We start from the raw sequence: 15,193 nt of genomic DNA, 5'->3' as shown, positions 1-15,193 counted from the left end.
GCTTTACTTTTGAAGTAGCAAACATATTTTATGTGTACATCATGACATAAATTGATTGATAGTCAGGTTATATAAGATACAGAAAACAAATTAAGATATCTTTGATTTTAGTGTCAATATATGATATTTTTATGAAGGATTTGTTCCTCCCATATGCCCTTATATTTATAGTAATTACCATGTGTTTTTATTAACATACTTTAATTATCAATTTACTCCTTGTTGTGACATGATGATTCTTGTATTTTTACAAAATGATAAAATTTATATATACTTTAAAATAATGTAATGTTTTTTTTGGTTTTTTTTTCAACTGAATTTCTTAAAAGCCTGTAGTGCTGCTGCCTTAAATAATCAACACAAAATCTTTTAAATAGTCCACGGGTCACATGAACCTTGTGTCATTCCTCCGTGGCGATTTATTTTGGACCAACATAGTTTTCTAATTCTCTTAAACAAACTGATTTCCATAGAATAACAATGGAAAAGTGGTGGATTCGCCGTCGACTGTAACTATTATTGAAACCTCACCACGAAAAGTATAATTTATAAATTATTATTGTAAAGGTCTTACAAGAAAATTATAATTAAAAATGTGCAAATCCTGATACTAGTATGTAGTTTAGATATGTGCTTTTGAGGTTTAAACTGAACACGACTTTATAAAAATAAGGAAATGTGGTATGATTGCCAATGAGACAACTATCCAACAAAGTTCAAATGAACTAGGTGTAAGCAATAATTGTATGTTCTGTCAAATAAATGAATTGTATATACTTTGAAGTATCCAGGATCTCGTAGAAGTCACAATTCTACCCCCTTACTTGATTAATGTGACAGAAGGTGTTCTGTGTATGCAAATTATTTTTCATAGATCTTACATGTATTCGGTGCCTTACTGTATCATATTTAACAGTCCCGATAGAGTTAAAGTTTCAACAGCAAAAGCTACGGTTATTAAAATTGTAGAAATCATAAATAGCAAATATACGCTTTGTAGTAAATTCATTAGGCCTTTGATGTGATGTGATCAGTGTGTCCCTCTTTTAATGACTTTTGTACTTCAAGTGCCCATAATGTGTCATACAGACATTAAAAATGTTTTTTCCCCAATTTTAGATGCTATGCATACTCTCATACAATAGCCTGGACTGAGGCAGATAATATGTCAATATTAAAGAATAATTCTTATATGATTTGCATATTAGGAAATGCGTTAATATGATTGGTCGAGAGGGCTTCCGGTAGTTGATCTTGACGTTGTTTATTTTTCGATAGACGACGTTGACAGAACTATTTTTTTGTAACCAATGTAAACAAGATGGCGGCGATAATAACAAAAAACCGGCTCGACGTTAAGAAATATTTAGTTTTATTTCGCGTGCATCGTCAAATTAAATAATAAACACAAAACAAAAAGAAAATCAGATATTTTTTTAGTTTATTTTTTCAGATAGCAAATTTCATCGAGTACATTTTTGGCGTTAACCAAGTAAATATATTCATGCGAAAGGTCAACTCAATGCCACAAATTTACAATTTACGTGTGATAGAAGTTACGAGTGGAGAAATCAAACTTCTTGTCTCCAATTTTAAAGAATTATAAGGATTAAACGCATTTTTAAAGGAATTTATTGGTGTATAAACTGGACCAAGTCACTCACAAACATATCATAAAAGTCCTTCGGACTTTTATTTGTTTGTGAGTGAATTGGTCGAGTTTATACACCAATAAATTCCTTTAAAAAGTCGTTTAATCCTATAATAAAACTTTTAAAACCCTCGAATTACATTCTTAAGTATCAAAGAATTTGCATCTTGTAAAATCTTAAAGTAAAAATCTTAAATTGTCATAAATTTGAGTACAGACTGTACGACCTTTCAAAAAAACCCTGATGTCATGATGAACACGCAGTAAATGCTCATATCTGCCTTAGTTGTAACAAACAATATATGAGTCTTGTCATGTGGTTGTTCATATATTTTCTGCAAGATTATACTACACTACTTCTTCATATTTAATGTACCGGATTGCAGATAGCTGCTAATTTGCAAAACAATTTATAAAGTAGTTCCTGTTTGGATATATCTATATTCCTTTGATCCACAGAATAACAAATTGTACACAAATATACGATAAAGATCAGACTTGATATAAGTATTACACGTAAAACACCATATATGTATATCTGAATATTATATCAAAGTGTCATGCATTATAGAGGTTTATTCTTTAGTAATGCTCTACTCAATATGAATTTCAAACGCGGTGTACATATTGGTTGTTTGTTTTATTTAATGTTGTTTATTAAGCTGTACCAATTATATTCAAAGACAGGACAAAACCCGATTGAGCAATATATTGAATAAATAGATATCGCAAAAATATCGACCAGGGTGGTAGACGAGATTTATACTACAACTCGAAACAGATGGAAAATGAGTCATGGGCAGAACATATTACTTGAGATTTGTCATCTACTGACCTGCGTTGTACTCTGAAAGAAGGGTTATCGGAATAACTAACAATGTATGAATTATATGACAAAATTGAAAGATATGAAAATTGTTATACTCGGTAGGGTAAAATTTGACAAAAGCAACTTTAATACTAAGCACTTAGCCCAAATGGTCAGTTCCTCTTTAATGACAGGATTATAAAATACATTTCTTAGATTTTTCCTCAGATAAAGTCAGTCGACGTCGGTAAAATTGGTTTATTTTGTTGTCTTCTTTAGTCATAAAGCTCATTTCGTATTCAAGTATACATTTTTCCTTGGCTTTCATGTTTCCGGGTTTGAGCGTTCCTGATACAGTAAGTCAAGAAAAGCGTATTGGAAGCACCAAATTAATTCTGATTAACTTTTATTTTCATTTTATGTTATATCAATCGTTTATCATAATTGTCATATGGAATATTTTTATCGACATTAAGAAAATTATCAACAAACATTGTCTCTAATTTACAAGCAAGACCCGAGTATCGTCAACACTGTGAGATAACATCGTCACCGATGAGTCATTAACAGTGGCGCTCAAATCAAAATTTTAGACAAACAAGTCAATAACAAAGTTGAATACCGGATTTCTACTCATATGAGTAAACCGACGGGTGCCACGTATGGAGCAGGATCTGCCTTCTCTTCCGGAGCACCTTAGATCAACCCCGGTCTTTGGGTGGGCTTGTGTTGCTCAGTCTTTAGGTTTCTATTTTATGTTTTGTATATTGTTTGTCTTTTGACTGTTTTTCATTTTCAAACTGTATGGCGACGTGTGTTGATGATTTTTTGTTTTGCAAATGTGTAATATATATGATATCATAATGTGATGAATGTCATGCGTTCATAGCGCTTTTATGGCTTTATCTTCATCAGGAACGCTCAATGCCGAATGTTTGAAAGCCAAAAATGTATAAGGACCGAAACAGTTGAAGAGCTATATAAACAGTTATCTAAATAATCAACCAAATTTTTCCCACAAAAGGGGGGCCCGGGCCCCCTAACTCCGCCTCTGAGGTAATAAGTTAAGAATGAAATTGTTGTTCAAGGTAAGTTTAAAAAGTCAGCGTACTCACCAGTAACAATCAAGCCGTTGGCAAACCTTAGACAACAATCAAGTATTAGCAGCATTATTTATTGTTTATGAATTGACTATAAAAAAGAAGGTGTGGTATCATTGTCAATGAGACAACTCTTCAAAAGAGACCAAATGCATATTTTAGAACACTCGTAGTTCATATTTTATACTATACCTTTATTGATCAAATGTTAATGAATTCTAAATTGACGTTTAAAACTATTGATTTTTGATACGATGATTCAGCATTCTTAGGAATTTTATTTTATGCTGGCTTTTATTCAGAGTTTTAAAAAAGTATGCTACGTCAATTATGAATTGTTGTTACTTTTAATTATTAATAGTTTTGTTTCATCGTATCATATGGTATTGCTAAATTCTTGAACAAACGTATTTTTTTAGGTTGAAATAATGAGGGTGTGTCTGGGGTTTACAGAATAAAGAATAATGGTAAAAAATTAATTACAGAAGAGAGAAAAATTGACAAAAAAATAAAGAATAGACTAGAGAATAATGGGGTGCTAATATTTAATGAATAACTGCAAAGAAATAAAGAATTGGGTAAAAATATACTGATTACAGAAAAGAACAATGTCCAGAATACAGTTATCAAGTAATTACAGAATAGCCATTATTTTAAAAGATAATGAATAATGAGCAAAAAATTAAAGAATACATAAAAAGGGCCCCCCCATCCATACCCTCAATAATGTACTGTAGCACGTATGTTGTATCAATCAATGTTGGAAGGTGTTTATCTAGGCAATAGTAGAAACAATTTAAATAACATTTCATTGTTTCCTACAAAGAAGAATAATGGAGAAATTGTCAATAAGACAGCATGTCAGCAATACGAAGGACACTATGCAATTTTGAGTCTAGAAAAATATCCACTCCTCCTGTAAAGTTCTTAATCAGCCCCTAATTAACAATTCTACAATCTTCACGTAGGAACAGCTTTTTCACTACCGTACTTTATCTCAAAGTCTAATGCAGAGCTAAATAAGTTACTCATCTCACTGAAAATTTAAAACAATCCAAAGCACCAGATTAAGTAACTGGTATCTTTTATCAAATGCATATGGCCTTATATTCAAATCTTGGCATAAGAATATAAAAGTAAAAATTATAATGTTTTAATAGCAGAATAGATATTTGACAATAAACAAGTAACAGCATATATCACAGTCATTAGAGATAATTAACATCTGTCATAGGTATTCACAGCTTTAATTAACATCTGTCATAGGTATTTACAACTTTAATTAAAATCTATCATGGGTTTTCTCAGCTTTAATTACCATGTCATGGCTATTCTCCCCTTTAATTAAAAACTGCCATGGCTATTTTTAGCTTTAATTAACATCTGCAATGGGTATCTTTAGCTTTAATTGACACCTGTCATGGGTATTTTCAATGTTAATTAACATCTATCATGGATATTCTTAGCTTTATTTAACATTTGTCATGGGTATTCTTAGCGTTAATTAACATCTGTCATTGGCATTCTTAGCTTTAATTAACATCTTGTCTTTGGTATTCTTAGCTTTAATTAACATCTGTCATTGGTATTCTTAGCTTTAATTAACATCTTGTCATAGGTATTCTTAGCTTTAATTAACTCTTGTCATTGATATTCTTAGCTTAAATTAATATCTGCCATTGGTTTTCTAAGCTTTACTTAATATGTCATAAGTACAGCAAACAAATTAAATAGAAATTTGGTTAACAGAATTAATACTGCATGTGTAGTAGATACGATTTGGTTAACAGGAATAATACTGCATGTGTAGTAGATACGATTTGGTTAACAGGAATAATACTGCATGTGTAGTAGATAAAGTCAATAATACTTATTTTGTTTTGGTTCAAACACTCACCCAATCATGCTGATATTGACAAAAAGTGTTGTAATAAGTTTGATTTAATTGATTATAATCCAGAAAGTAAATGGTTTTAAGTTTTATTGAAACTGGTTTATATTCTAAATTCAAAATACATGTTTATGATCAATTTGTTTCATGTTGTCGCACATGGTTTTAATATTGAATTTTGTTGGAGATTGATTTATTAATATGATTGATTGGTGTTTCATGCCACTTTCAGCACTATTGTGCTATTTCGTGGCTGTAAGATTTTATTGGTGTATGAAGCTGAAGTGCCCGGAGAGAAGCATCAACCTTCAGTAGGAAAACTGACAATCCTAGTCAATTAAGATTGGAGTTGAGCGCACCTGCCATGTGCGAGATTCGAACTCACAACCTCAGTGTTGACAGGCTAGTGGTACATTAGTTTGACTACTTAGACCACTCGGCCACCAAGGCCCCTAATTTTGTTTGTTAATAGATTATTTAGTATTAATGGTATGTTTGTGTTATGAAGAAAGACTATTGGGAACAAGAACAAATTCAACAATACATCAAATAGTTGATAATGAAAAGTTGGTGAACTAAGATGAAAGGTTGTAAATTTGAATTGCCATTTAAATTTGAAGGTATAGAGGAGAACAAATCCCTTATTCGACAGATTAACCCCTTATTTACTAAAATAAAAGATAAATTCTACAAATTAAGCTTTTGAAAGATTTGTTTTCATTAAATTTTCAAAACAATTAGTCATGTAGTTTCAGAGGATTTGTTTGGCAGCAATGATTTTGTTTCTTCCAATCAAAACTTAAATATCCAATAAAGTAAAAAAAAAATATCCGAAAGCTCTAATGGTGTTTGATCAATTGAAATCTAAGATGGTGCCATCTATGATTTTTTTCACCTTTGCTGCGTAATTGTGATAGTGCAGTATAGTGCAATGCAATTGTTGAAATTAAAAACTTAAGGCAATAATGAACATGTAAACATATCCCTTAAACATGTTCTCGTCCTGATGTACATGTAATAGTTGTGCGGGCGGAATTGATATTTGGTATGCAGTTGTATTAGCATTTGCTTATATTATTTGCATGAAGATTATTTGGCCTTGCACCTTCAGTCATGGTTTGTTAACTCAGAATGAATAAAAACATAAGCTGCAGAAATATTGCATAAAATATGAATCTATATGTTCTACCTCCAGTTTTTTACAAAAGTAGATAAATCCAATTCGAAATATTGTCTAAACCTGTTTCCTGAAAGTAATTCTTTCCCTCAATACTTGCAAGCATTTGGATTGCTATTTTCACAAGTAAGAGATCATTTTTAGGCAAAATACGGTGAAATTAACATAATTAAAGTACAAATTAAATTATCATGTAAAAATTTAATATAAAAAATGAATATCTCATTCCAATGCCGCAAAGAATAAGACAATAAAAAAATTCTCATTCACAAACTAGAATAGCTTTTCATCTTGTAAGTTATTTGCAAAGACCAAAGCAAAAACTGGGATTCTTATCAGAAAGATGATTGGCTAAAGTGATATTTTAAAGGTAGATTTTGACCAACAATTTAAACCTATATTGTTTCAATGCTTTCAGTTCATGTTGAGAGGAAAAGGAGGTTGTTACAAACATGCTTTTTATGGTATAGAGAGTCACATATGTATGGGAACTACTACCAGTCAGGCATGTGCAAATGCATGTGTCTTTGTTGGAGGTAGGTGTAGCATTAAACTGGGACTAACAGTTACCAAATGGGGCTAATGTCATAAAAAAGGGAAGGCTGTTGGCTGAGGTGTTTTGGAAGAGTGATATTTTTAAATGGCAATCATGTCTAATGTAGCATTAAAACATCTATCTGTCATTGTGTCTTATCTTGTACTCAACTCCTCCTAAAAGCATTGACGTATAATTTTGAAACTTCACACAGTTGTTTAACACTATTTAATCATAAGAATATAATCCCTGTCCAACATGTTGAAGGAGAGATAATCAAAATTACATTCCTCAATATACTATTAGTATTTCGGCCCAGGTTGTAACCTTTTGTAAGATCACTCACAGTTCTAGTAACACAGCTATTGTTTCGAGATTTCTATATGCTTTCCTAGATTGTTTTTGTATCCGCTCTGATTTATATGTATTGTAATCCCTTTGCAGATTCTGTTTTTCAGAGCAATTTTCTGATTTCGATGGACTAACAAAACAGAAAATTGCTTCAGACAAAAAAGCCCAAAAGGGGTTATATGTTGTGTTACCCTGGTTTCCATTGCTATGAAGGAACAACCATTGAAATTTGCATAATCCACTATTATTGATGATATTAAATACTGCAATTGTTTTGGTTTGGTGTTCCCTCTTGAATGTGTGTATACTTTTCAGGGTAGTAGGGTATTGTTTATATATAGTTGACGTGGTCTGTTGTACTGTCCAATATTTTGAGTAATTCTAATTATCCTTTTTATGTATTTTATTTTGTAAGATTTAAAAAGATACAAGAAGGTTAGGAAAGAAATATAATAGTTTTCTAAATCTAAAATATAACATGAAATCAATAAGGAGACTAGTTTTATACCCCCACTTCAAAGGGTGGGGGTATTCTGGTAAACCCCAGTCTCTCCTTCACAATTTTCTCTTGACCTACTAATCAGAGCTTTCTATTAGCATGCTTTATCCTGTGATGCAACTTCACATCCATTGCTTATCAACTATCTGTTTACCGAATACTTATAGTGAGACTATCATAAGTGAGCAATAACTCACATATAAACTTGTTTATCTCAGACATATGATACTTGATTAAACAGAGAATTCTACCCTGTCGTTGATATTGGATAACACTTTTGTACAAATAAACATGTTAAACATGTGAATCAGGTTTGTAGATCAAAATTTATTGTTTTTAAATTTTTTATTTAAGAATTGAATGCTTCTTTTTGTAAATTCATTGGGGTGTAAAAGCGTTGAACGAAGTACATTTTGTATGAAGCGCAGAAGCGGACTCTTTAACAACCCTATGAAATTACTAAAAGAATCATTCAATAATTATAATTACATTTTTTCGCTATGATCATGAAAACACGATTACAATCAAGTTTTTTCTTTTATTTACCTGTGCACTTTGTTGTGGAAACGTGTGTCATCTTGAATGTTAAAATTCATTTTGAAATGAATGTTAATTTCAGAATGACGCGAGATTGATGTTAGGCAATCAAAATAGTATTATAATGAAATATACATCTAATGTAATTTTAACAGAATGATGGAATGCATGTTGATTTCTTTATTTTGTCTATTCTTTTTCAGGCATCACACTAACCCTGTAGGTACAGAATGGAGATGGAAGATGGACGATCCAAATACTGTTTTCCAAGGAGCTCTAGATAACCATGTGGGCTTAATCAAACAGTTCAAAGGTCAGTACATGTTACATGGAGTGAAGTGAAGTCTTCAATGACGTATTTAAAGGGGGAAGGTGGGTTGGTTGGTAGAAGATGTACACCTCATTCCCCCACACTTTGATCGAAAATAGACCATATTTCTGTCAATTTCCAAATTATGCCCCACTTTTCAAAATTCCTGGATCGGCCCCAGGTGTTTTTATAATTAAATGTTCCAGAATTCAAGACTATTATTGATATTCTAAAATGGTCATTATGTTTTGTCCTTGAAATTGCTTGCAGTTCCAATTTTCTCAGCCACAATTTACATCAGATGGTTTTGACTTTCATGTTTAGATCTATTTGATTTTCTAGCTTAAAAATGCTTTATAAATTTTTCTTCCCAAAACTGTTATTGCACATTAGAATCAGTATCATAAGTTTGTTAGCATAGCATTCCACAAGTAACAGTCTATGACAAGGAGCAGGTAATATATTTCCCTAATGCTAAAACCACAGAGAAATATGAATTTTCTTGGGTAAACAAATCTTCATTTCCCTCTTTTACTTTGTTAAGGGAGATAATTGTATACTGTGAATTCATTTATTTTCATGGGTATCAATTTTTGTGGACTGAGGAAATATTGTGGATAATTGATTTTGTTATTTTTGCCAATCTGTGATGACAAAGCCTATAGCCATTTTGTACTTCGTTGAACATTTGAATTCGTAGTTCACCTGTACCAACAAAACCCATGAGAATTGACATCCAACGAATAATAATGAATACTCAGTTTGTACACCCTGTATCACTAATTGACCATAATTCTAAAACAAAAAATTTTAAAAACATGTAATATTTTGAATACTTCATAGTAATGTGTTATGCTTTGTAAATACAGGTGTCCCTGGAGTAAAACCAGAAAGATTTGCAGAAGGTTAAGAACCTCAATACTGTGCCTTGTCCTTAGTAGGTGAACCTATCATGTACCCAGAAATCAACAGATTCATAGAACTACTTCATGGAAAAGGCATCTCATCCTTCTTAGTTACTAATGCACAATTTCCTGATGCAATAAAGTATGGAATGGGAAAAATGTTTTGCTACAAAATTTACTGTCAGCATAAATATTTTTTTACATGCTTTACATGGGTTACTTTTCAAAGAATTCAACACTATCAAGAATACTTTTGAGAAATATTCAAACTTTTTTGTTCTCATATGTTTTGGGATACTGTGGATTAATTTATTTTCGTGGGTATCAATTTTCGTGGGTTGGGGAAAACTTACTTTTCGTGGATATTTGATTTCATGATTTTGCCACTCTGCATACAGAGCCTATAGACAATTTGTAATTCGTTGATCATTTGAGTTGGTGGTTCAGTTGTACCCATGAAACCCACACAAATTGGCATTCAACAAAGAAAAATAAATCCACAGTACATTGAATACATTCATATCAATTATAAAGTGAGAGAGCATGAAAGCCAACTAAATGGTTATAAACGATAAAGACTACAAAATTACAAATTTGACTCACTTATTGAAATTAACTTAAGTTTAATGCAGTTTAGTTATACTAAAATATTTCACATTTAATTTTTTATGTAGATAGATTATCACTCTTAATTCTGTAAATCTTGTTTCAGCAATCTGGTTCCCGTTACACAGTTATATGACAGTATTGATGCCAGTACAAAAGAAAGTTTAAAAAAAATATATCGTCCATTATTCAAAGACTTCTGGGAAAAGTTTATAGACAGTTTAAAAGCTTTAAGTGCTAAACGTCAAAGAACTGTATAAAGATTAACATTAGTAAAAGCATGGAATACTGATGAACTCGATAATTATGCTGAATTAGTGTCACTTGGAAAACCAGATTTTATAGAAATTAAGGTAAATATTAGTGGGAGTTGCAACACTGTATGACAAAGAAAATTTATAACCACTCTGAACTTGTTTAAAAAAGATTATGTTAGGGTGCTGTTGTCTTTCAAATGTAAGAAAATAAGCAAAATCATTAATTATATCATGTCTTTGCCTCGGTGGCAGAGTGTTCTAAGTAGTTCAACTACTCTATCACCAGCCTGATAACAGTGAGGTTATGAGTTAGAACCACACATGTGGCAGGGGTCCTCAACTACAATCATAATTGACAAGGATTGTCAGTTTAATTCCTGCTGATGGTCGTGGTGCTCTCCACCAATTAAAACTGACTGCCATGAAAAAGCCATTAGTACGTATACTGAAAGTGTTGTTAAACACTAATGAATGAATCAATCAATCATTGTGTCATGTCCAATTTATAGATAAAGAGTAAATTTGATTTAAGTATTTAAAAAAAATTGTAGTAGTAATCATTGATACAGAAAAAATAGGTGGGTTTTAGGTCAAACCTCTTACCTTGTAGATCATTTAAAAGTATTCTTTTCTTAATGTTTGCGAAACATATGATACTTTAGGTTCTTTTGATTGCATGTATAGATTATGCAGTTATATTTTTATAATTAGTCTGACCTACATAGTGACTTAAATTTCTTTAAATTAAATAGATTTAAAACAAAAGAGGGGTAAATAATTATTCATGCACTTCAATGAAGCACACTAAAATTGAAAGTAGACTGTCTTTAATGTTGATAGTTACTTCGTGAACCACCACCTCTAAATTAGGCATTTTTGTATTTTTTACAGGGTGTAACTTACTGTCGAGAATCCAAAGCCTCTAGCTTGACCATGCAAAATGTCCCCTGGCATGAGGAAGTAGTACATTTTGTCAAACAGCTCACAGATAGATTGGATGAATACGAGATAGCTTCTGAGCATGAACATTCCAACTGTATACTTATTGCTAATACTAAGGTTTGTTTTTATTTGGAATCTTAAATTTCAAGTTTGTCTAACATTAAAATGAATCCTCTGTTTTCAAGTGAAATTGTTTGCATCACAGTAGAAAATATTTTAAAGAAAATTAATTGTTTTTCAACATAGTAAAATAATGTCAAATGCTATAAACAGCAGTGTTAGTTTTATTAATGATCTGAAATGATGAATTCATGTAACGATTTATTAAGAAGATATGTTGGATAGATTTCAAGAATACCAAAACATATACATAGAAAAATACCCAACTTTCGATCCAACAATAATAAGAAAAAATACAACATCAACATCATGAACATCTCAGCATACAGTTTTCAACAATTAACAGGTACTTTTCATTCAGAAATTATTGCAAGGCTTATATTAATGCTAATAATGCGACTAGGTGAGTATCGCAATGATAAGAACTCACATTTTGATAACTAAAACATAGATCTGTAAGTCGATTTTTCTGAAAACGCAATAATTAGAATCGCATTCTTGTCCTTTTTTCACAATAATAAATGCATGCAATAATTTCTGAATTTACAGTAGCTATACAATTCACAATTGACAGGTAGCTACATAATTCACAACGTTTAAATTACAAACATCAATGATGAGTAAATAAATAAATATTGAAACGCTCATATAACTGGATACAATATCATGAATATATTGTAATCTTTTGCTGCATGTGAATAAAATTGATAAGAAAAATCATTGCTACTGGTGGACAATCAGTCCCTGGACAAGCCAACTGTCCATTAACCAGTGCTTACATATACACAGTCATAGAACTTTTGGTGTACTAATATTTATATTATTTGTGGCTGTCCATATTTTTTATGGTTACTAGTGTACCTTATTCAATACACATGGATATCAAATCACGCATGTTTTAGAACAAGGTTACATATTTTTGAGCTTTATGTGCTAATTATACTATTAAATTTGTAGACCAAAATATTTTAGCCGATTTGTCTCCGAGCCGATGATTGTCTGAAGTATTATATACTAATAAATAGGAAGTGTATGTAATGAACTTTATAACTTCATATAGCAATTGCATTAATTAGCGTAGCCTAATTAATTAAACCCAAATAAAGTTCCGTACCTGGTTTCTTACCGTCTACGTTTTGTATGCAGGGGGAAATGGTTTTGTATTCAATTTGTCTTGATTTTATGACGACTTGGCACACAGCCAACTCGCACCACTCAAACACTCTCACTAATTATTATACAACCGCAAACATTTTAATGGTTTCATATAATGCTATGATGTCGTCGTCGTCGTCATCGTCGTCCGAAGACACATTTGGTTTCCGGACAATAACTTTAGTTCAAGTGAATGGATCTCTATGAAATTTTATAAGAAGGTTCAATACCACAAAAGGAAAGTTGGGTTTGGTTTTGGGGGTTATGGTACCAATAGTTTAGGAATAAGGGGTAAAAAACAAGCATTTTTGTAGTTTCCGGACAATAACTTGTGTGTTAGTGTATGGATCTCTCTGACATTATACCACAATGTTCCATATCACAAATGGAAGGCTGGGATTGAGTTTGGGGGTAATTGCCCTAATCATGCAGGAAATAGGGGCAAAAAGGAGCCAAAAACAAGCATTTTTCTAGTTTCCAGACAATAACTTGTGTTTAAGTGTATGGATCTCCCTAAGATTGTACTACAAGGTTCCATACTACAAAGGGAAGGCTATGATTGAGTTTGGGGGTAATATCTCCAAGAGGGAGGGGGTTCAAAAAGTGGGGGGGGGGATTTTTTTTCCCAATTTTTTTCAAGGGTTCATATTTTTTTTTTCTTCAAATTTTTTTTTTAAGTTTCAAGAAGAAATCTTCAATTTCACAGTAATGCGCAATATATTTTTAAGATCTTTGACCACATTTATTTTATGTCAGAAACCTATATTATGTCACAAATTTGATCACAATCCAAATTCAGACAGTATCAAGCTTGAATATGGTGTCCAAATTTGCCCCAACTGTTCAGGGTTTGACCTCTGTGGTCGTATCAGGCTGTGCTCAGCGAAGCATTTTATTACAATTGGCATCACTTTATCAAACTCACACCAGTCAAAAAAGAAGATATATAACAAACTTGAAGAAATGTGTTTAATCATTAGATTGTTTTCTTCTTCTCTAAGTAAATCCCTCCTTTCCCCAAGGCACCCGTGTCACACAGAGACAGAACATCACAACACTCGAAAAAAAAAACTAAAATCTTGCACCACTGAAGAAATGTTTTAAATCACCAGAGAGTTCTAGATTGTCTTCACTTAGTTACTTCCTCCGTTCTTGGAGTACCCATATTACAGAAACAGAACTTGACTCGCACTTTCTAAAAAAAAAAGAAATACTACAAACTATCACCACTGAGAAATGTTTTGATCATCAGTGTTCTAGGTTGTTTTCTTCTTCTCTGAGATATTTCCTCAGTTCTTGGAGCACCTGTGTAACACCTAGACAGAAGCTACAAATTGGACATTCAAACTCCTATGGAAGAAGAACTGACAAACTAATCAAAACTATCAACATAATGCATCATTGCATAAAAACAGTTTGAGAAACACGAACCAAAGATGTGTATCACCATAAACATTTAAAGTGGTCTTCAAGCATGGGTTTTTCTAGTTGTTAATATAATCAAAAAGAAATTTCAAAGTTTGCATCAAACTTGATTGTTAAGTATATCAAAGTCCAATCAAATTTTTACAGTTTAAAGTGGATGGTGAATGGTGGATGTGGATAGACTACCCCAAATTTCATCAGTTAGTTAAGGGCTTTAATGAATCACAAAAGACATTCTCTGCTGAAGATAATATGGCTAAGACTCCATCATGGGCTGTGTTTGGAGCAAAGGAACAAGGCTTTGACCCTGTGGAGACCACATTCTTCAGGAAAAAACAGAAAGATGTTTGAGGATGCTGATATTTGCATATGTTTTATACCTGTTGTGATTTTATTATTATAATGATATTGTTATAAAGGATATTAAAATATGAAGCATAAACTTATCAAGGATTATTGAATGATAATTCGAATGTTGTTTGTTAGGGTTATTTCATTGGAGAGTGATGGGTAATCAAAAGGTTATACATGTATAAATCTGTTAGATGACCTCAAAAGTATAAATTCCTACACAGGTGAAAGTTTTATAAGTGTTGATGAAATCTTTTATTACTGGATATGTGTATTTGATTTTGAACTATAAGTAATCAAGGCTAATCTTATGAAATTAAATTATGTGTAAAATCTGTCTCTTAATCACAAAAATTATTTGCAATGGACCTTTATTTTCAGTTTGTGTATGAATGAGAAGTTCAGGTGAACATGTCAATAAACCCCTTCATAATAACCTATATCACCATAATAAATCATATGTATTCATCACATATTCTTCGTCATTTATGTTTTATATCAAACTAACATGACGATTATTTATGAAACAGGTGTTTCACAAACTAATAGTTTTATCTGTCTTTTCTACGATTT

At 31.7% G+C, this 15,193-nt stretch overlaps 1 protein-coding gene across 1 annotated transcript; it reads left to right on the top strand.

The window, feature by feature from the left end:
• The first annotated feature begins 8,771 nt into the window (after positions 1–8,771).
• On the top strand, positions 8,772–14,649 carry LOC127711989 (S-adenosyl-L-methionine-dependent tRNA 4-demethylwyosine synthase TYW1-like). Its single transcript, XM_052218149.1, is given in 5 exon segments — positions 8,772–8,862; positions 9,729–9,906; positions 10,477–10,723; positions 11,519–11,686; positions 14,417–14,649. Coding segments are annotated over 5 exon segments (867 nt in total). The 5' UTR covers positions 8,772–8,792; the 3' UTR covers positions 14,621–14,649.
• The last annotated feature ends 544 nt before the right edge of the window (positions 14,650–15,193 follow it).

This window comes from Mytilus californianus, unplaced genomic scaffold (assembly GCF_021869535.1).
Source record: "Mytilus californianus isolate M0D057914Y unplaced genomic scaffold, xbMytCali1.0.p SCAF_8, whole genome shotgun sequence".
Lineage (NCBI taxonomy): Eukaryota > Metazoa > Mollusca > Bivalvia > Mytilida > Mytilidae > Mytilus > Mytilus californianus.
This window is presented reverse-complemented; position numbering and strand designations above follow the sequence as displayed.